This window comes from Trachemys scripta, chromosome 5 (genome assembly GCF_013100865.1).
Source record: "Trachemys scripta elegans isolate TJP31775 chromosome 5, CAS_Tse_1.0, whole genome shotgun sequence".
In the NCBI taxonomy this organism is placed as follows: domain Eukaryota; kingdom Metazoa; phylum Chordata; order Testudines; family Emydidae; genus Trachemys; species Trachemys scripta.
This window is the reverse complement of record NC_048302.1, coordinates 26,299,842-26,323,536: the sequence shown is the minus strand read 5'-3', so window position 1 is coordinate 26,323,536 and position 23,695 is coordinate 26,299,842. Positions and strand designations below refer to the sequence as shown.

Genomic DNA, 23,695 nt, shown 5'->3' with positions numbered 1-23,695 from the left:
GAAGATGTATCTCTGTTCCTGTTGCTTAGTATTTGATATGCAGCATGAACAGCACCTTTATTATTTTGCTAGGCCATAGAAACATGTATGGGATTAATAGAAGTTCATTGGTAGTTTACCATGGAGTTAGAAACAGTTGCTTTTGTGAACTAGAATATTTAATATTTCTCATCTCCGGCAAACAAAAGGTTGAATAAATCATGGGAAGTACAGGGAAGGAAGTACAGAAAGGGGAGGAGACGAGTATTGAAAGGGGAGGAGTGCTGAGGTAGGAGGGGACAGGAGAGTGGAATGAGGGAAATGCTAGCTACTATTTAAGGCAGTGTAGGCTGCTCCCTGGACAGACAGACTTTTGTGGGCTGTACCTGTGGAGCTGGTAGCACTGCTGATCTGAGCACGACTCTTTGAGCCCAGACTCCTTCCTGAGAGAGACTCCAGAGGGGAGGAAGATGAGCACTGTGGGCAAAGTAAGACAATGGTATACACTTGTTTGGTGCTGATTTCCAATCCTCCTATTTGATTGCATAGCATGGGTACATCTGCTCAGAGTGCTGTGCAGGTACCACATGGTGCACTCTTCCTTTGCAGCAGTGACAAGGGTGGCTCATGTCTCCTGCTCGGGGCACTGTAGAGCACAGTAAGTGGAGAGTAAAGTAAGGGATGCTGCAGTCCTGGTGTTCCCTTGATTTCACTGGGGATTTGAGGGGAAGACAGATCACACAATTGGGATGGAGAGTAGCAGGGTCAGGCTGAGAGCAATACTCCTGGGCTGCAACGTAGGGAATGTGCACCACTGTGCAGAGAAGCTGTTTCTGAAATTAAGATGCACAGAAAAGGGTTTTTATTAAATCTAACCTTAAAAAATTGGACTAGGACAAAATGTGGCAAATCAGAGAATGGAGCACATTCCTGGTACATGTGCTGCCCCGACATATGCCATGGTTTGACTTTTATTCCCTGTTATTTTGTTGTACTGCGTACTTGGTCAGAAGTATAACTGTTTCCCTGGAATGTTAGTATGGCTTATAGTATATGAATGTTACAGATCTAGGGCTAAGTGCAGCATGGGGCCCAGTCCTTCAGTCTTTATTTTAGTATTATTTATTATTACTTGGTTAGCGTTAACAATATACTCTGCAAAACAGAGTGGTGTACAGCCTCAAGTTTGTTAGAAATCTGTTTGTTGCTCCTAAGGAAGGAGTGGGGCAAACATGGCTTGGAACAGCTCTTAGGGGCCATTACATCAGTGGAATTGCTGAAATGCAAAGCACTGCAGAAGATAGGGGCCAGTGCATGCATAAGAGAAAACTTCCTTTGATTTAAATGCAAGCAGGGTTAGGTCCTGACAGTTACACCTAATAAATTATTTTGCAAGGCACTCTCTTTCCATTAACTCTGTCCAAGTTCATATTTCTCCAATAAACTTTACATTTCAGTAAAAATATAATACTAATAGGGAGAGTTATGATGAAATACTGGATGATGGCAACAAGAAAAAAATAACAGGACAACAATGGTTGCTAATTGATTGCAAGATTCCATTCCTGACAGTTATAAATATCTAGTTACATTGGAAGCCAAGAGGAATTCATTTCAACAAACTGTGCTTGAGGCTGTTCCACAGTAAACCAGAACCCTAACTTAAACAGTTGTTAGAAGTAAAATTGAATTAGGACTGCAGTTGAGTTAATGTTAATTGTTCTATTAACTGAACAATTGTTCAGTCAGATTGTTAGATTATTCCTCTGAAACACCTCGGTAGCTATGTCTACAAAGCAGCTGAAGTTCTGCAATCCAGAAAATATTGTTTTAATTTAGCTGTATATTTGAGTCCCATATCTGTTTTTTAAATTACATTTTAAGATTTAAAGGATGAAAGCTAAATTGAAAGCCTCAGACTCCTAATTTCCATCAAACCTAATAGAATCTGGATTAAAATTCTATATGAAAAGTTGATCATACAGAGATAAATATAGTCTGTCTTTTTAAAGTATTAACATAGCCCCTCATAACCACAGTATCTGAAGTCCAGATCCACAAAGGGACATAGGCACCTAAACCCCAGATTTAGGCTCCACTGCAATCCACAAACGCTCCTAGGGTGCTACTTAACTCTGTAGGTGCCTAAACTCACTCAGCACCTACACTTGCTATAAAAGTTCCCTAGGCACTTAAGTTTCTACCTCCAGGCATCTGCACTATACTATGCTGTGAGGGGATCCAAAAGCTGGATCTCACATGCCTTAGCTTGCTGGGACGTGGCACAGTTTAAACATTGTCCCTGACTTTGGATCTCCTGGCATCCACTCCTGGCGCAGATCTCGTATCTGACATCCCTCTAGGCAGTAGGGACCCTGCAGTCCAACTGCTTAGGCCCAGAAACTAGTGTATTCTCCCTCAAGCCTCCCCAGCAGCTCTTGCACATTCCCCAGGATCCCACCCAAGGGGTGAGCTTTCTGGTTTACAGCTTACCTCCTTAAGGGTACATGACAATGAAAGCCCACAGACACACAGACAGGTTTTGCAGAGGATTCTAAACACCATTACTCTTTACTTCACCTGAGAGATACACCATTCTATACAAAGTACTAAACAAACCTATATGTATTTCCCCTGCCTCTGTTTCCCCACCACTCTGGACAATTCTTTGGGCAAAGTCCAGAGTCCTCTATAGAGTCCAGGTTCCTTTCTCTGTCCCCCCTCCCCCTGCATATGGACTCTCTTCTCTTCTCTTCTCTCTCTGCCTCTAAAATGGCAGCTGCGGGACTCTCTTTTTATAACCTCCAGCCTCCTTTGGCAGGTGACCACAGAACCCTATCAGGTGACATCATTGCCAAGTGACCTCTCCCTCTGCAAATCTGTCCTCATGGACAGGAACCAGCCTTATGTCTCACCTGAATAAGTGATCATTTAAGATCTAAAGACTGACCTTGTGGTCCCTGGTCTGGTAAGTACGTGCTACAGCCCTGTCAGCAAATGATCCACCGAGAGGCATTCCATGATACAACAGTTTCATAATAGCAAGCAGAATTCATCAGCTGCACATAGACAGAGTCCCCAAATTGTCACACACTACACCTTGTGCTTTCAGTGCAAAGCGAGTGAAAAGTGGAAATAAAATGCTACCTTTCTGACCTGGTAGCATTTTTACAAGACTTTGCACACTAATTGTTCTGATGTCAATTACTACACAAGGTGCAGGGCAACCGTCAATCAAGCCAATAGGCTGAAATTCACACCCCTGTGCGGAAGGCCAGCACAAGGTCTACCCAACCACTTAAATCTCAGCTAAAACCTAATCCCAACTCTGGACTGTTCCTCAGCACAGCTGTAACCCTAACCCTGTAGGCCTGTGCTGGTCCTCTGCACAGGGATGAATTTCACCCATATAGTTGGATTTTGCAATGGGTTTTAGTAAGTCAGTCACAGTTCACTCAATTTTTTTTAAATTCTCAGTCATTTAAAATGATGCCAGTTGGCAGCTCTGATTTCTATGCTTCTTAGCTGGCTAAAAGAAAAAAAAAAGTAAAATGTCATTTACAAAAAGTGCACACATTGACTCAAACACGGTGTCTTTTCTCAGCTATTTTTGAGGACACAACTACCCAATTCAGGCTGCTCTAGTTAGAATAGTATCTGGATACTGTCACTAGAAATCCTTCTTTCTAAACATCAATTCATAACTTAAACAAATTAACTTGGAATACAGGGTCTCAGCCAAAAGTAATAACTCTAAACAGCTAAGGGGTAGATTATTGAATATTTCTAGTTGTACAAGTCTTAAAAATAGAAGCCAAGACTGCCTTATAATATTTGTCAAAAGAACAGACTGAATATCACCTTCCCTTCCCAGTGCAGGATTACTCTTGGCATCTTGGCAGAGCAGCCTTAAAACTGACAACCAGATACAAGTGGATTCTGCTGATGCAGGTGAACCCCCAGGACATGTAGGGCTTGCTCTTGCATAGGGGGTATGTCAGGGCGTGGCCTGGAGAAGGACTGGAGGCATGGCTAGAGCGTACTGTGCTCCAGATAACCCTAGCTGCAGAGTGGCTCCTGCCTTTCATTCATTCAGCTATTTTTGTGTTTTGTATTTAACTTCCTTCTTGCCAATTATCAGTAGCCAAAGTAACATGCTTTGTATATCTATGCCATATTCAGTGGCGCACTGCACTTTCACTAAAGTCTTCACAAGCAGGATTCTATAGGTTTCCATGATTCTGGTTCAGCTCAGATAACCGGCCCTGTCCTGTTGTTCTTACTCATTCAAGACCTTTTGTCTGTGTCAGGACTGAAAGATCAGGAGCGATAACAGCTTCAGTAACTTATAAAGTTATTGTCATACTATAGGCCAAGAGGTTACTAAAATCACAGTAATGAACACATGTGTTAGATGCTTACAATACTATAGATTTCTTTCTAAAAACCTATTACCACAGACCCTGCTCTGTTTGATTATAACAGCTGCTCCCGGTATTATGGGTGCAGCAAAGCAGCTCCTTATTAGCACCAGTGTTCAAAATCCCAAGGAAAATGATGAGCTATTTTTCACATAATTTATCTGTATGTATTATAGTTCTTCAAAGATTCAGATTTGCCCTCATTAGCCTGTGGCTCCGTGTTTGGAGATTCTTAAAATGCTTAAGCTTTAAGGAGGAATTAAATTGTTGAACACATTTCAAACAACGTAAGAGTTATTAGAAGGCCATATTCCTCTATTCTTTACTCTGGCAAAGCTCACTTCATGTCCATCAGTGGCCGCTTGGCCTCAGCAAGGAATGAGAGACACACATGCTGTCCTACCATGGGAGGAGTGGGGGGAGGAAAGAGTACTCAAGCTGCTGTGACTTTGAACGTTTTGGATTTCAGTCAGATCCCTCCAGAGGGAGGCATTTATGACACTGTGGAGAGGAAAAGAGGAAAAGAGACAGGGCTGGAAATACCAGCAGACTCAATGGATCTACAGAGACCTTTGAACAGAACCAGCAATTTGAGTTCCCTTTCCCTTCCCCAGGCAACATGACTTCCTTTTGGAGCTGTGCTGCTATTGGTTCTGCTCCCTCTCCAAGTGGTTAGAGGGTACAAAAGAGAATTAATTCTTCTTTATTCAGCAGTTATTTCCCCATGGAAATCCACATGTCCTGAGAGGTGCACATTGCACAGAGTGGCTACTCCTGGCTTCACCTCAGGCCACAGAGGCCTGACTGTACATGAAGTTCATACAGAAGAGCTGCCATGATCAATAGGGGCTGCGGCGTAGCATGACACTGATCCTGCTCTCCCCCATCACCTACATGATGCACACAATTCAGGGTTGTTATGCTCTATTTTGCCTCTCTTCATCTAGTATCACATAGAAAAGGGGAGTGGATGGCCCTATTGCATTTGGGTCACAGTATTTATGATACTTCTGTATCAGAGTAGTGAGACTTAATGCATCTACAATGTAAATAAAATGGGATGGAAACATAAAGGGCAGATTAATAAAGATTGGAACATTATTGTCTTTCTAAACAATGCAGATTATTTTGTATCTGAATTCCAAATTTGTCATAGACCTCAACTTCAAGCTGATTTTATATGGTATAGATCCCAATTCTGATTTCAGTTACACCAGCCTTTCTTCTGGGGACCATCATTCATAGAGTCCAAGGCCAGGAGGGACCATTCTGATGGTATAACACAGGCCAGAGAACGTCCCCAAAATAATTCCTAGAGCAGATCTTTTAGAAAAACATCCAATCTTGATTTTAAAATGGTCAGTGATGAAGAATCCACCATGATGTTTGGTAGATTGTTCCAATGGTTAATTACTCTTATAGTTAAAAAATTATGCCTTATTTCGAGTTTGAATTTGTGTAGCTTCAACTTCCAGCCATTGGATCATGTTCTACCTTTCAGTGCTAGACCAAAGAATCCATTCTTAAATATTTGTTCCCCCTGTAAACAAGTCGCCCCTTAATCGTCTCTTTGTTAAGATAAATAGATGGAGCTCTTTGAGCTATCACTATAACACATTTTTTCCAATCTCTAGTCATTTATCATTTTTGTGGCTCTTCTCTGAACCCTCTCTAGCAACATCCTTCTTTAACTGTGGGCACCAGAACTGGACACAGTATTCCAGCAGTGGTCACATCAGTGCCAAATATGCAAGTAAAATAACCTCTCTAATCCTACTCAAGAGTCCCCTATTTATGCATCCCAGGATCATATTAGCTCTTTTGGCCACCCTGTCACAGGGGGAGCTCATGTTCAGCTGATTATCCATCACGACACCCAAATCTTTTTCAGTCACTGTTTCCCAGGTTAGAGTCCCCCCATCCTGTAAGTATGGCCTACATTCTTCATTCCTACTTGTATACATTTACATTTAGCCATATTAAACTGAATATTGTTTGCTTGGGTCCAGTTTACCAAGTGATCCAGATCGCTCTGAATCAGTGACCTGTCCTCTTCATTATTTAACACTCCCCCAATTTTTTGTGTTACCTGCAAACTGTATTAGTGATGATTTTATGTTTTCTTCCAGGTCATTCATAAAAATGTTAAATAATGTTGGATTAAGAAGCAATCCTTGTGAGATGCCACTGGAAACACACCTACACAATGATGATTCCCCATTTACAATTTGAAAATGATCAGTTAGCCAGTTTTTAATCCATGTAATGTGTGCCATGTTCATTTTATATCGTTCTGTTTTTTTTTAAATTAAAATGTCATGTAGTACCAAGTCAAACATCTTACAGAAGTCTATCTCGTTGACACTATTATCTTTATCAACCAAATGTATATGTTTACCCAAAAGAAATATCAAGTTAGTTTGAAAGGATCTATTTTCCATAAACACATGTTGATTGCATTAATTACATTATCCTCCTTTAATTCTTGATTAATCAAGTCCTGTAGCAGATGCTCAGGATTGATGTCAGGCTATAATTACCCAGATCACCCCTTTTACCCTTTTTAAAAACTGGCAGAACATTAGCTTTCTTCCAGTCTTCTGGGACTTCCCCAGAACTCCAAGACTTACTGAAAATCAACATTAATGGTCCAGCGAGCTCCTCAGCCAACTCTTCTAAAACTCTTGGACCTGCTGATTTAAAAATGTCTAGCTTTGGTAGCTTTTGTTTAACTTCCTCTATAGATAATAGAGGAATGGAAAGAATGCCATCATCACCATATGATGAGAATATATCATTTGTTTGTTTCCCAAATGCAGAACTGAAATATTTATTGAACACTTTTTCCTTTTCTGCATTATTATTGATAATTCTACCATTTCCATCTAGTAAAGGACCAATACCATGGTCAGGATTCTTTTTGTTCCTACTATATTTTAAAAGCTCCTTATTGTCCTTAACTCTGTTAGCCATAGATTTCTCCTGGTCTCCCCTTGCTTCCCTTATCAATTTTCTACAATTCCTAACTTCTGATTTATATTCATCACTATCAGCCTCCCTTTTCTTCCATTTGCTATACATTTTTATTATTTTTTATTTTTCATTTATTTAAATTAAATTATTCTTGATTCACCCCAGGATGAATGAGACCAGGATCTTGCTCTTCATTTTTCAACATGCAGTGTAGAGAGTGCAATAAAGTAAAATCTTTAAATCTGAAATGTACTTACTCCTTTCCAAGGTTATTAAATGCAAGGCAGCCATTGCCTGGGAAGCAGGCAACCCCTTTTCTATTGAGGAGGTTGAAGTCGCCCCACCCAAAGAACAGGAAATTCGAGTTAAGGTAAGTGATCTAGATTGACACTGGTGTAAAACTAGAGTAGCAGAGCAGTGAAGGCTATTACATTTGAAAGAAGCAGTTAAGATTCACCAATATATCCTGGCTGTGCAAAGCAGTCATAAACATAAACGTAAACAGCTTAAAAGCCCATTTATGATGGGTTGACAGCTGCTTTGTGTGGCTGAAGTGGGGCAAAGCAGCCAGAGTGCACTGTGTTCCCTAAATCATGATAATCAGATTTAATTCACTCTGTGTGTTGCTTCTCAACAACAATAAAAAGGAAGAGAATGGTCGTACATTTGGGGCTTGTTTGTCTCCAAATGAGGGCATTTGGAGGGCATTCAAATGTTTATTTTCTACTGTACATGTTGACAATGGTTGGGTCGTGCAAAACCACAATGCTAATGAAATTCCAGTGCTTGGGACTATCCAGGCAATAGCTCAAATTTCCCATCAAACTTGGTGGTATTGCAATGGTAAGAGCAGCTCTCTAATTTGATTCAAGTCACAGTTGTAATTCTCCATTATCAACCTACAGTGTGAATGTAAAGGTGTTACTGCCTTGCAGATTGTTGCCACGGGGGTGTGCCGTAGTGATGCTCATGCTGTAAGCCCCAGTTTTAAAGAGGGTCTTTTTCCAGTCATCCTGGGCCATGAAGGAGCAGGAATTGTGGAGAGCACTGGACCAGGAGTGACTAAATTTAAACCAGGTACTGAGATATTAGCTATACCATTGCCGTGTCAGGGCCTTATTCGCCATTCGCACACAAGGGCTATATGTTGGTGATGCACTGTTGAAGTCAATGATTTATACTGGTATAAACTGCTGAAACCAGTGAAGAACCAGGCCTTCTACCAGGGTAGAAGTTTAAACCTCAGTGGTTATACACTGTGGAGGATAAAATGCCAGAAGACATGGCGCTAGTAAATTTGTTTTAAAAGAGTGCATATAAACTGAACTCCTCCTACACGCCCCCCTACATGTGATCGGGGATATGATTACTCTCTGTAAATACATTGCGGAGGAGGAAGGTAAAAACACCAGCAAAGATGAAGAGCTATTTAAGCTGAAGGACAATGCTGGCACAAGAACAAATAGGTATAAACCAGCCTTGAACAAATTCAAGCTGGACATTAGAAGTTTTCTAACTATCAGAGGGCTGAAGTTATGAAACAGCTTCCCAATAGGAGTTGTGGGGCAAACAACTTAATTAGTTTTAACAAACAGAGCTGGACAAATTTATGAGTGGGACTGCATGACAAGGTTGCTTGTGATGATGGGGGCAAGGTTCAGCAGCCTGATTGTCCTTCCATTTTGTCTTACATTCCTAAAATCTCATGCTTTAGGACTCATCCCTTTGGGTCAGGAAGGGATTTCCCCCTCCCAGTTTATTCGGAGGGATGGGAGTATCTCCTTATTCTAAAACAGCAGAGATGGCCACAGGTGGATAGGGTGGGCTAGTACAAGTTGCCAGTGGCATTGGGATTTCTTTATTTTTGCCTTCCTCTACAGCATAGGGGGCAGGTCACTTACTGGAATCATCTGGGTATATCTCACTTAATCAGTTCCTAGCTATTGCAGAGGCCTCAGACACTGATGCACTTCAGTCCCTCCAATTCTCTGCTTGTAGCACATAATAGTTTAGTTTCCGGAGGGCTGTAATATTTTAGTCTAATTTTGGTTGTTGGGTTTAGTACAGGGGTGAGCAAACTTTTTGGCTCAAGGGCCACATCTGGGAATAAAAACTGTATGGCGGGGCATGAATACTCAGAAAATTGGGGTTGGAGTGCAGGAGGGGGTGAGGGCTCTGGTTGGGGGTGCGGACTCCGGGGTGAGTCCAGAAATGAGGTGTTCAGGGTGTCGGAGAGGGCTCTGGGCTGGGGCAGGGGAGTGGGGTGCAGGTGGGGGTGAGAGCTCTGGGCTCGGGATGAGGGGTTTGGGGTGCAGGAGGGTGCTCTGAGCTAGGACCGAGGGGTTCGAAGGGCGGGAGGGTGATCAGGGTTGGAGCAGGGGATTGGGGCTCAGGGGTGCAGGCTCCGTGCGGCGCTTACCTCAAGCGACTCCCAAAAGCAGTGGCATGTCCCTTCTCCAGCTCCTACGCAGAGGCGCGGCCAGGCGGCTCTGCACGCTACCCCATCCGCAGGCGCTGCCCCTGCAGCTCCCATTGGCTGTGGTTCCCAGGGCAGCGCTTGGGGTGGGGCAGTGTACAAAGTGGAGGCTCCTGGCTGCCCCTACATGTAGGAGCCAGAGGGGGGCCATGCCGCTGCTTCCAGAAGCTGAGTGGAGCGGCCCCCAACCCTGCCCCCCGGCTAGAGCTCGAGGGCCAGATTAAAATGGCTGGTGGGCTGAATCCGGCCCACGGTCCGTAGTTTGCCCACCCCTGGTTTAGTAGGTGGGTCTGGGTGTTGTTGGTGGGCTGTTATATACAAGAGGTCAGGCTAGGTAATCTGGTGCTCCTTTCTGGCTTTGAGCTCTAGGAGTCTGTGACAAGCAGTAACTCTGATGTAGCTAATGGAGATACAATTACAGTTGTTTAGGATTTGAGAAGGAAAGACCACAAAGCAATTCACATGGCTCCTGCTGGAGATATGTCCCCTTCAGTTATTGTACACAGAAAGAACAGAAAAATATCTGCAGAGTAGACTAGAAATAGAAACTTATGCTGCCTGGCCAAAGAACTCTCGGTGTATTTAGATTGAACAAACTGGCCTTCACTACTCCCGTTGCTGAAACACCCAAGCTCTATCCTTTTCTTCCCCCTGCCCATATTTTTTTGCTGGTTGAAGTCACTGATCCAGAATCTTCTCCACTCACAAGTTGGAAGAACAGCTTCTGAAACTGATGCCCTTGGGGATGGTTGGCAACAAGTAATTGATGAGTGTCACCAGGGCTGTCACTACTCCCTAGATCCAAAGCTAATCCTGCCACGCCCAGTCTCAGGCAAGGAGGTTTTTTCTTTAAAGAGAGGTTAACAAACAAACACAACACAGTCCTAACTCAGCTCTTAGTCCCAGGCTTCAGGGCCCCAGCCTCTCTCCGCTCTGCTCCCTCCCAGAGCAGCAGCTACAGGGCTGCGTCCCTGGCTCTAGGACTAGGGTAACCAGATAGCAAGTGTGAAAAATCGGAACAGGGATGGGGGATAATAAACACTTATATAAGACAAAGCCCCAAATATCAGGACTGTCCCTATAAAATCGGGACATCTGGTCACCCTATTAGGGACCCAGCCACAGTAGCTAGCTCAGGGGTGGGCAAACTACAGGCCACAGGCCAAATCCGGCCCCTCAGGGCTTTGGATCAGGCCCGCAGGATTGCCCCCTGTGGCGCCGCGGGCCACGCACCACTCTCAGCAGTGGCCGGCCCAATGTCTCTGCTGCCCCCGGACCCTTGCCGCTAGGCACTGCTCCCCGCAGCTCCCATTGGCCGGGAACGGGGAACTGCGGCCAATGGGAGCTTCGGGGGAGGTCCCGGAGGCACAGCAAGGGCAGCACACGCGGAGCCCTCCGCCACCCTCCCCCAGGGGCCGCAGCGCTTCCTGGAGCGGCGCAGGGCTGGGGCTGGGGACAGGGCAGGCATGCAGGGAGCCTGCCCTGGCCCCAGTGCATGCCTCTGCCATCCTGGAGCCCGAACCCCTCCTGCACCCCACCTCCCAACTCCCTACCCTAAACCCCCTGCCTGCACCGTGCACCCCTCCTGCACCCCAACCCCCTGCCCTGAGCCCCCTGCTGCACCCTGCACCCCAATCCTCTGAGCCCCCTCCTGCAGTCTGCACCCCTCCTGCACTCCGCACCCCTCCTGCACCGCAATCCCCTGCCCTCAGTTCCCTCATACACCCCACACCCCTCCTCTGCTCCAATCCCTTGCCCTGAGCCCCTTCCTGCACACCACACCCGGCACTCCCACCCCCTGCCCTGCATACAATTTCCCCACCAGATGTGGCCCTCGGGCCAAAAAGTTTGCCTACCCCTGAGCTAGCTCCACTCCAGTACAGCTTCCTCCTTAGGGCTCTGCCTATCTCAATTCTTCCTTCTCCCTGCTGCCTATTAGCAGCCCTTAATAGGCCCAGCGGTAGCCCAGACCTCTTTAATTATCTTCATTGGACTTACCGACTCCAGTCCAGGGCATTGGTCTCACTCTATCCACAGAGACCAGCTAACCTGTGACAATGAGCAAAGCAGGTGGCTCTTCCCTCTCTCATCTGATGATCAGCTATTGTAATGCTATCAGGTTCCCATTCCCCTCTATAACCTCTGGGGCATTTTTTGGTGTTGTTTTTGGTGTGGGAGGTTGTTTTGTTTTTACACAACTGCACTGTGATGCAACCTTCTCTTTTCTGGTTTGCTGCATCACCACTCTGAGTTCATCCAAAATGTGGCTGCTAAAATCATCTTCTTTGCCCGCTGATCTAAACATCTCACCCTCCCTTTTACTTCCTCCACTGTTTCCCATGTGCCTAACAACCAGAATTTAAACTTCTTGTGCTCACCTTTAAGGCTCTACCCAACTCAGTTCTGGCTTTCATCTATATCATCCCTTGCCTCTCTCTGATTATGCCAGTCTCTGTGCCCTGTCACTGTCCAACTCCCAGCTCTGTGCCTTCCCCCATGTTGCCCAAAATACATGGAATGCCCTTTTCACTGCAGCACACCAAGCCACCACCTCCTCACTCAAGTCCTTCCTAACTGCTCACAAGAAGTATGCACTGGAAATCAATTAATAACTAATAATAAAACTCACTCCCTTCTGTGGGTTGCCCAGTGCATCCTGTTTCCTCTGTATATACTCTCCAGGACAGTATCTGTCAGCTGTCCTACCATCACAAGGTCAGTCGATACAGTCCCAGCCTGGAAGAGATGTAGAGCTGTTCCTGTGTCTAGTGTGTGAGCGGGAATATAACAACATCTGGATTATCATTCTGCTAGGCTAAGTCACAGAGTCACAAACTGAGTGGAAAATAGACATTCAATGTAATATGGAGTAAGTAATGTTGTTAGAAACAGTCAGTCATGTGAGCTAAAATATTGAATGGAATATTTAACATCGCAAGCAAACCAGAGGTTGAGTAACTAACAGAGAATTATCAGAGGGTAGCCGTGTTAGTCTGTATCCACAAAAACAATGAGGAGCAGAGAATTAGACATATGTAGGGCCTACAGAAGTTCCAAGAATGGAGAATTTGTAGGGCTGGGCCAATGAGACATTAAAAAAAAACAGCAAATTTGGTAATAACTTTAAACCAACAATATCTAATAAATATTGATTTTTCTAGGTGACAAGGTTATCCCACTCTACGTCCCTCAGTGTGGCCAATGCAAGTTCTGCTTGAGTCCAAAGACCAACCTTTGTGAAAAGATCAGGTAGGAATTGCAAATATTTTACCTTGCAGGGAGCAGTAGGAGCTGCTTTTCCATTGGGCCACAGCTGGGGAGGGGCTGAGAGGCAATCATGGAGGCAGTTACAGTTCCATGATTCTCTGGGCAGCTTCATCCTGGGGACTGCTCTAACCTTCATGAGCTGGGATAGGCCATCCACCACCTGGCAGTAGCTGGAGCACCACATGCTCTAGCCATGCCTTATCCCTCCTGCCCCTAACATGTCTCTTACACTGGGGTGAGAATGATGGTATAGGAGCCAGCTACACTTCTTTATGGGTCTCCCGCCATACAGGGAAAGACGCTGCAGGGAAATGCGGGGGCTTTCCTCTCCCTTTTTGTGCCAAGATGAGTCAGGTCAGAGAACACTTCACTTTCTAGTCATCTTGCTTGCCAGACACTTAGAAAGTGTAATGAATAAAATATTTGTCTTTGCCAGCTTTTAAATCCAAATAATAGCCATAGGAAATTTATTCTCAAGTATCTAGTTAAAATATGTGACTGCTGGGAGCCAGGTAGCACACTAATAAAGCAGAACATCTGGAGACCCCAGTTAAAATCCTTGCTCAGGACAGACATGAAAATGAGTTTGATGGTTGGTCTCCTCCTAAACCAGGGGTGGGCAAACTATGGCCCGGAGGCCACATCTGGTCCTTCAGATGTTTTAATTCAGCCCTCGAGCTCCTGCCGGGGAGCAGAGTCAGGGGTTGGCCCCGCTTCGCATGGCTCCCGGAAGCAGCAGCATGTCCCCACTCCGGTTCCTACACGTAGGGGCAGCCAAGGGGCTCTGCATGCTGCCCCCACCCCAAGCACAACCCTGAAGCTCCCATTAGTCGGGAACCACGGTCAATGGGAGCTTCAGGGGCGGCACCTGCGGACAGGGCAACGCACAGAGCCGCCTGGCTATACCTCTGCGTAGGAGCCGGAGGGGAGACATGCCGCTGTTTCCAGGAGCTGCTTGAGGTAAGCGCTGCCCGGAGCCTGCACCCCTGTCCCCCTCCTGGGCCCTAATCCCCTGCCCCAGCCCTCCGAAACCCTCAGTCCCAGCCCAGAGCACCCTTCTGCACCCCTAACCCCTCCTCCCCAGCCCCACCCAAGAGCCTGCACCCCGAGCTGGAGCCCGCACCCCCCATCCCAACCGCCTGCCTCAGCCCGAAGCCCCCTCCTGCATCCTGAACTCTTCATTTCTGACCCTACCCCAGAGCCCACTCCCCAAGCTGGAGCCCTCACCCCCTCCCACACCCCAACCCCCAATTTCATGAGCATTCATGGCCCGCCATACAATTTCCATACCCAGATGTGGCCCTTGGGCCAAAAAGTTTGTCCACTCCTGGCCTAAACTCTACTGTTCACATTCCACAAAGACCAACTCACCATTTGGCAAAATTGACAAACTTTGTTCAAGTGCAGTAGCAGAAGGACGGTGAGTCAGAGTAGGGGGACACTGACAGCAGGGGACAGTGAAGTATAAATTCCGTTTTTTTTGTTGTTGTCTCCCTAGCAAAATTAAAACACCTATTTCTGATCAAGACCTGATGCCCGATGGTACCAGCAGGTTCACCTGCAAAGGGAAGCAGATTTACCACTTCATGGGGACTAGCACCTTCTCTGAATACACTGTTGTAGCAGAAACCTCTCTTGTCAAAATTGATGCTGCTGCTCCCCTGGATAAAGTCTGTCTGATCGGCTGTGGATTTTCCACAGGTTATGGGGCTTCCCTCAATACTGCCAAGGTGAGCTAATTAAGGCTCAACTACTCACTGTAATAACATGAATAGTCCCTTTGATTAGGGACATGATTGTAATGAATTCAGTAGGTTTACTCACATGAAAAAGTGAGCAGTATTGTCTCTAAAGGTTAATTTTAAAAAAAGAATATGCTCTTCTGGAACATTAGTCTTAACCATTTTATATTATATAGTATATATAATGCATGTATAATGTAAAATAATTTAAAAAAAAGTTTTACATAGTGTATTGTTACTGTATTTTTATACAGTTTTATATATTTTAAAAATCTTTAGTACAGTTCTAGTTTTAAAAACAAAACCGTACTTGGCAGTTTACATATAACCTCAGTTTCAAGTTTCCACATTTCTGGTGTTAATTAATAGTAATGAACACTAAGCCAACATACCAAGTTCCATTTGAGAGGTGTGGTCTGGGTGAGTCATGAATTGAAGGTCTTGATATCAAACACACAAAAAGTGGATCATTTCTTATATTTTTCAAACAATAAAAAGGATATGGCCCCATCCAACCTGGGCATTTGATGTGGTTTATTGACATGAGCCGGAGATCACAGACAAACATTTAGAAAGCTCCTTTTGTCTCCAGAGTTCTAAAGCCATTCCCTAACCTTTCTTCTTATTGCAGGTGGAACCTGGGTCTACTTGTGCTGTCTTTGGCTTGGGAGGAGTCGGCCTGTCAGCTGTCATGGGCTGTAAAGCTGCTGGAGCTTCTCGGATCTTGGCAATTGACATCAACAAAGATAAATTTTCATTGGCAAAAGAGTTAGGAGCCACCGACTGCCTCAATCCTCAGGATTTCAAGAAGCCCATTCAGGAGGTTATAACTGAAATCAGCAACGGTGGTGTCGATTTTGCAATTGAATGCATCGGTAATGTTGCTGTCATGGTACGTGTCATGTTCTTCTGCACCAGATATGGACTGGTCACAGAGCTTGCTTATGCACACCAGATGTGTTCACCATAAGATCCTTTACTGCTCTGCCAGGTATGGCTAAGGTTAGCTTTAAATAAGGTATTTTACACACAGTGCCACCTAATGACTGAACCGTATAACACAGTTTAGCGTTCCACTACAGTATGTATATTTTGGTCTAGGTCTGTGCTCTGATACAGCAGTAATAGGTGTGATAAGAACACTTAGATGGGATAAACAGTCGGATATATTGAGATTTTTGTTTTTATTAAAACAGACAGTAATCATTCATTACAATTAAATACCCTCCAAGTGTTCTGTTCTAAAGATCCTCCCAATAACTGTCTCCCCCAATGGCTCTTCTTCCCAATATGGTACACTCCTGACATGGAACTTACAAGAATAAAGATGCTAATATTAAATTTCTATGGGTTGTACAGTGCCTTTACAGCGGTTACTGAAGGGTGCACTTCCTAGCTGCAACTTCCTGAGGTGTTGCTTCTGAGGCAAGCAAAATGTCCCAGGGAGCTCACAAGGCACCTGTTGTTGCTGCACACTTTAATGGAGAACGGGAAACCAGCTCCTTTTCGGGGATGGATTCTTAGCATGGCTTTTGCTGTCAGAATTCCCCTCTTCTTTCAAACCTGAAGAACAAGGAACAAGATTGTTCCTGGCCCCTGCACAGAGACACAAGAAGGTCCTTGTGCCCTCTTCCTCACTCCCTGGTACCTAGCTCTGTGCAGGTTTGTGATCTAGCAACATGCCTTCATCTGGCCACTGCATCACATGGAAAGCCAAAGGCAACCTCACCTATTCCCACTAAATGCCAACTCAGACACTGCCCATCCTGCTGTTTGGGAAAGAGAACCATATAAGCAAGCCATTACATAAAGCATTTCCATTCAGCATCTTCTCCAGTGCTCACTAGCTTCCCCAATCAACAAGGACTCCAGATCAGGCAGCAAATCTGTAACCTCAAAGTTCGATTTCCAGCCCTCAATAACACAGACTGAACGTAAGTTCTCCTCACCTTTATATGCTGCCCCCAACGGGGTGCATACAAAGTTATCCTATACACACTTTTGGAATTGTATAGATTCATATGGTGCCATTTCACAAGCCAGAAACATTTCTTTTTGAAGCTATTACATTACTCAATCTTTTTAATTATTTAGTAATTACTAACTTCTTACATCCTACTTAACCCATACAGACTGGTACCAAGTATACCACAGAGCTGCAACATTTATCCTATCTCCCAACAGAATTTTGGATTCATGAGTTAAGAAATCATGGGATAGCCTCTATAAACCAAATTACTGTGTCACACGAAATATTATCATTTACAAGAATATGATTCCAGTGCCAAATTCTGGTTCTGTTCAACCCAATGAGCGTACTGTCATGGTCTTTATTAGAATCAGGATTTGACTTTTAATGCAAATGAAATAAGACTGAACTACTAAAACAAGCATAATTACAGTAAAATATCATAGTCTTTAAGACAGGTGATCATGGTATTGTTCAGGTAAGACTAAACACAGTACTGACTTTTTGGAGGGCATAGAGTTCATGCAATCTTTCTGCATAATTATGTTAAGTCGATCTTACTTGTTTTGCAAATTTTCAGAACACCTTTATGTCTAGTTGAATTGCAGTTGTGGGGAGAGGGATCTTTTCATTTTAAGCACCTTCGAACACATTTATTGCCATGATGAAAACTACCATTTTTCCTGTTCTTTGTTTTCTGGAAATTAGCCAGTTTCTGATCCGTAACAGTAATTTACCTCTTACCCCAGGGCTAGTATCTCAGTCCTCACTCCAACTCCCATTAAAGTCCATGGAAGTTTAGTGAACTATGAACTGAGTAAGGGCCTAAAGTCTGACCCCACAAGCAGTAATGAATTCATCTTCTGCCCTTTAAATCTGAGTTTGCTTTGTCTTTCAGAAAGCTGCCCTGGAGTGCACCACGGTGGGCTGGGGAACTTGTACGATTGTTGGAGTGGCTCTGGGTGGACAATCAATCCCGGTTTCTCCAATGCAGCTGATAATGGGAAAGAAAATAAATGCCACTTTCTTTGGAGGTCAGTTTTCCCACATAGTTTACCCAAAAGGAAGTGGGATATCCATCTCATCTGAGATCTAAGATATATTTCCCAAAACATGATGGCCATTGTTTTGCCATCACATTTGGCAAAATATAAACAAACAAAACTATCTACCATCCAATTCAAGAAAATTAATCCAAAATTGCACAATCTTGCCCCCTTTTCAGACAGCATTCTTGGAAGTCAAGCTGTTTGCCATCTTCTATTTTTATAGGAAAAACAGAATGTTTCCATACAAGAGAGTAACCATAGCAGTGAGACATTTCACAAGGGGAGAATGGGGAGAGGTATCTGGAGCTGCTGAAGCCTTTGAAATTTAGCAATTCCAAAAATTGCAAGTCCAAGATCTAGTATATTCACCCTACCTTTTTATATAGCTGTGAATCACTGTAATTATGTTCATCAGAAAAGACTGGAATTATTGGTCCGCAGGGAGCACTTCACCCCTGAGCTTCAACCACTACATTAGCTCCCTACTGAACCGTGGATCAAATTCAAGTTCATGGCCCTACCCTTCAAAAACTTCCACAAGCAGATCTATCTGACAAACTGCATCCTCCTCCACCACAAAGATAACTGTGCTCCTCAAAACAAAAAAAGCTATCGGAGTCAAACCTCACGAGGAAGGGAGACCGAGCTCTCTCAGCAGCCAGCCCAGGATTTTGGAACTCAATTCCTGAAAGGGTCAGGATGATCATGGATCACTGCTTTCAGCTTCCAAAGGCACAAGCCCATCTCTACACCCTACCTGTCTTCAGCAATAATAACAATTAACACAACAAGCCAAGTAACCAACACAATTTAACTTTCAGTGTCATAGGAGGGGAGAGAGAACCATAAGACAAAGAATCACAGGAGTAATTCACCATGGCAGAAGTCCAGCACAAGGGCTATTCACCACTCACACCCCCAAAGCAAAGCTTAAGTGGGATTGAACTGGTGCACAGGCCTCATGCTGGCCCTCTGCACAGTGGTAAATGTCACCCACTTGATTACTTGGTTATGGTCTTCTAAGGCTCAGATGCCACAATGATGAACATGGTATAAATATGTACATCAGGAGTCTAAATGGCTATTAAATAAGATATACCCCAAAATCAGTTAAGGATATTATTTATATTGTTGTACATACAAATATTATCAAACTTGTAGATCTTCAAAAACAAATTACTATTCTAAATTATACAACTAGTTTTAAAAGTGGTGGCTCGCTTCCTAACAGATTAGAGAGACCAGGCTCTCCATTCTGTGAAATGAAGTATGTGAATGACCCCTCCTGAGTTGATGACATTTTGCCTACAATTTTGTTTTTCTGTGCCAAATCCTCATTGACTTCAATGGCCATTCCACATATGGAATGAGAGTAAGCTATGACTCTAAATGCTTTTTTAATGACTGACAGCTCCATAAACTACAACCTTGTATACTTCATGGTTTAAGCAAGAGAGAGTCTTAAATAATTGTTCTGAACTTAAATTAATTTACATGTATATTCTCCTACCTGAAAACTGTTGTGCCACTTGATAATTCTAGAAGTAACTGGAGAGAACAGGGGTAGTTTAAAAAACCTCACAGGAAAAAATATTCAAGTTGAGCGCTGATTTAATGACCACGCCGCTGTTACTTTCCTCTCCTCATAGAAAATACAGGTGACTTTTTTCATGGCCTAGGCTTTGCCAGGGAATACCAGCAGATCCAGGATGCCAGCTGCCGCCCATAGTGGAAAGTGCAATGAGAAGGATGGGTTGAGATGACATAGGCTGCCTGCATCCTCAGTCCCCACAGGGAACCTGGAGGCAGCCAGCACAGCCCAGAAATTGTGATGGGCCTGCTTAGGAGAGGATATAACAAGTGTGCCTAGGACATGCGCTGATCCAGAATATCTCTTGGGCAGCCTTTGGGGAGAGAGGTACCATCCGTAGAGTCCCTGCCATAAATTAATCCTGACCTCTCCCAGTGGAACTCAAGGGGAGAATCACAGTGCAAATATCTCCTCCTGGAAGTCAATCTTCCCAAAGACACAGTTGCAGGAGGGTGCAGTTTGCACTCCCTCCTGGGCCAGAGGAGGCAAATCAACTCCACTTAAGAATGACTTTGGTCTTTTCAATGAAGTGCTGACCACACATGTACTTCCCTGACTAATTTTCTGTTGTTATTCCTGAACCAAAATTATCTTTTTTATGACCAAGTTATGTAAATACAGCCTGTTTGATTTGGGGTGTTACATGCTTTGTTGCAGGTTGGAAGAGTGTAGATTCTATACCAAAGCTGGTGTCTGATTATATGGCAAAGAAATTCAGTTTGGATGCCTTGGTGACATACACTCTGCCATTCGACAAAATCAATGATGCTTTTGATCTTATGTATGAGGGGAAGAGGTAGGTTGTTATCAAGAAATTAAATCAGCCTTATCTTTGCTGATATAGCACCTTCAAAACAAAACATCATTAAAAAACCCAGCAAAAGCCTTATTCCTGCTGCTCACTTAGCGAGGCACAACTGATAGGGTGATCAGATAGTGTTTTCAAGGGGCTCCCTTAAACAGTTTCCTAGTCAGCCCAATGTATCAGGCAGGGGTTCATGTGCTTCCATAGAGGAGGGTAGAGGGACTGGGAAATCTACATTTAAATAAAATACTTTCTTATAAACAAAACAAAAAAAGGAGGTATCAACACTGAGCAAACCAACCTTTTTTTTTTTTTTTTAAGCTTTTAAGTTACGCTTTTGCTGGAAATATTTATACTTTATTCCTGAGATATATACTGAGTATACTGATAGCATAGCACTGCGTTCAACTTGTGCAATTTGAAGGGTGCATGTGAGGGGACATTTTAGAGGCGCCATGGCCACTGCCATCTGGGCCAATCTGGCCTATTGCAAAAGCCAAAATTTGTCTTGCCAAGTATTTTAGTGACATTCCACCACAGGATTATGTTACTTGTGGCATGGACAGGTTTAGCAAAGAGGAGGTGACTCTATCCAAGGCAGGGAAACTAGCCCAAATTCCCCTTTGCTGTGGGGACAATTTTAAGAGGGACCCCAAACATCCCCTGCACCCCATCACAGCAGCAACCTCTGAATCCTAGCACTTCACCTTCCCAGCACAAGAATAGTTTTGCTAAGTCGGTCAACAACTGACAGAGGTGGGAATGGCTGAGTGTTTAAACAGAAGGAGTCACGTAAGGTAAAAAGTGAGCATTGTCCATATGCAGATGTTATGCACAAATGTTAAATAAAAAGTTACAAATAAACAACGCTAATAAATTTTTCTATTTTCTGTTTGCAGCAACAGAACCGTCTTGGTTTTCTAAGGATTCAACTTAGATTTTTGCAGACTCCCATATGAATTTAAGCCTTATCCTCAGGCTGCCTCACTGCTTAATGACTCAATTATCTTTTCTTTACATATTCAGGAAAGTACCTATGTTCAGTACATGATAATATGGAATAGGTAAAAAGTAAAGGTCACAATAGACAGTAGCTGTAAACACACAGACATAAGTGTTGTGGAAGTGTACGATACCAATACATAATATTTATACATGGATGTGTAAACAGTGGGTCACTTTAGTGTAACATGCTTTTTTGCTAACACTGCTGTTATTTTTGATTTGTATACAGTATCTAATCTAATATTAATGAAATAATTAACTATATAAAATGTGTTCTTTAGTTTTTATGCCAAGAGTTTTCATTCCATTCCATTTCTGTTGGCATCGTCTTGCAGAAAATTACAAACAGCCTCAAAGTGACTAAGGGTTAGATCCACAAAGGAACTGAGCGTTGTAAAGCCTAACTTGCCACCCAGTGGTATCCTCAGCCCTGAGTTAGGCATATAGATTCTCTATACAATGCATGGGGAGAGTTAGGTACCTAAGAAAGGGATTCACAGAAGCCAGCACGATAAGTGAGTGGGGAACTGCTTAAGGTAGCCAGTAAGAAATGCTGAGAAGAAGGGAGTGGCCTAAGCCCTGCTCCTTCAGGGAACTTAGGCACCTAACGCCACTACTAGGCATTCACATTCATGAACCTTCTGGAATTGGATGCCTAAGCCAGGCCAGCCCTTTCTCCCAAAGGGAAAAAAACAGAATGAGAGACAGAGATACCCACTCTATCATAACCAATAACCCAGCAGTTAGGGCACTCACCTGAGATGTGGGAGGACTTGAGCATGGGTCTCCCCTATCACAGGAGAGTGCCGTAACCACTGCGCTATTAGGCATTCTGGGATAGAGCACTCAATCTCTCCTGTGGAAGTGGTGGAGGGGACAGGAGTCAGAGAAGCAGATACCCGAGACCAGGAAGGGAGAGAGCCGGCAGCTGCTGGGAACAGGGAATCAGGCTGCTGCTGGAAACAGGAGGGTGGTGCGTGTAGTTACCATCTCCAAAATTACTGCATGGGTGCAGGAGCTCTTTGCATCATCACAAGAGCTCCTGCAGTTGTGGGGGGGCACAATCATGTGTCTCAGGATAAAGGCATGAGACTCGTCAATACTGTGTCTATGTGGGAAAGCTATGACAGTATAAGTTAAGGTGTGCATTTAAACCACTGTGTTATATCAATATAAACCCGTGTAGACACTTTTATTCCAATGTAAGAGGGCTATTTTTGGTTTAGCTTGTATCACTTGGGAAGCTGTGCAAACAAAACCAAAAAAGCCACTCTTATCCTGGAATAAGAGTGTCTACACAGGGTTTATACTGGTATTACTATATTGGTTTAACTATACCAGTTTAATGATAAAACTTCCCTGTTTAGGCAAGCCCCCAGTGAAAGTTACAGAGGAAATATCCAGGACCTCACTTTTATGACAAACATTTAAATAACATCAATAGCACTGATCCTGCAAACTCTATGTACATTCTTAACTGTCCACCAATGCAGGGCCACTGGAACTACTGGTGTTGGAGATACGGCATCCCTCCCGGCTCCAATAATAGGAACTGAATGCAGAGCTTCCATCATGTTTACAGTTTTGTTAGCTTTCAATATTCCCACTATAAAACTTGCTCCAGCACCCATGCCCCTGTACCGATACTGTTGAATTATTCAGGGCAACTGATTTATTCAATTCACATTTAAGCATGTGCATATGTTCTTTAGGACCAGGGCCTAAAATATTAACTAGCACATTAACATCTCACTTCTGTGTTATAAATAAATGAATTCTAATCTCCATACTATTGAGTATTACTGTCGAGTTTTGCAAATTTGACTGAATAACCAATTTTGTTTTATTTATCTGCATGTCATAAAAGTAACAACTATCTAAAACTAGGTAAAAATAAATATTACTATTACAAACACCAGTCTTTGTCACTGGACTTTATCACTAAATTTTACAATTATTATTTTTTTTAAAACATTAAAGTTTTAAGAATTCTGTAAGTGCTCCTGTGAGGAAACATTATGCAATTAAGTCACACAAGTTATTACAGTGACATCTACTGCTCATTTTATTTTCTCTTTGGTACAATTTGTTATTGTTTAATTTTCTTAAGATGCAGGACTAATTTGATTTTTTCATATTACAAACACACGGCAATTTGTTTCCAGTAGACTTATCCGATTACTAGCATCTCCTGGGTCTCTGTGTGTAAAAAAAAAAAAAAAAATGAAACTTCCTAATCCTCTCTTTCTGAGCCAATAGGAGTTTTGCTAACCTTTCATCAACTACAAGTTGCTCTTACAGTACATCATATTGACCACTGATTGGTCAGGGCCTTGGATAAAACACAGGTTGTCAATATATAATGGTAGAGTTCCCCAGATCATATTCCGTTTCTAAAATTTCTTTGGTTTCTGGGTT

At 43.5% G+C, this 23,695-nt stretch overlaps 1 protein-coding gene and 1 long non-coding RNA gene across 2 annotated transcripts in view; one reads left to right on the top strand and one right to left on the bottom strand.

Moving 5' to 3' along the window:
• LOC117877951 overlaps window positions 1-23,695 on the bottom strand; it is a 51,457-nt gene that overhangs the window by 24,719 nt on the left and 3,043 nt on the right. The window lies entirely within an intron of this gene.
• Window positions 336-23,064, top strand: LOC117877947 (all-trans-retinol dehydrogenase [NAD(+)] ADH4). The gene is made up of 9 exons (XM_034771632.1): window positions 336-467; window positions 7,642-7,743; window positions 8,309-8,450; window positions 13,011-13,098; window positions 14,615-14,846; window positions 15,490-15,750; window positions 17,726-17,861; window positions 20,125-20,263; window positions 21,172-23,064. Exons 1-9 carry the CDS (start codon window positions 450-452, stop codon window positions 21,194-21,196), a joined length of 1,143 nt encoding a protein of 380 aa, XP_034627523.1. The 5' UTR covers window positions 336-449; the 3' UTR covers window positions 21,197-23,064.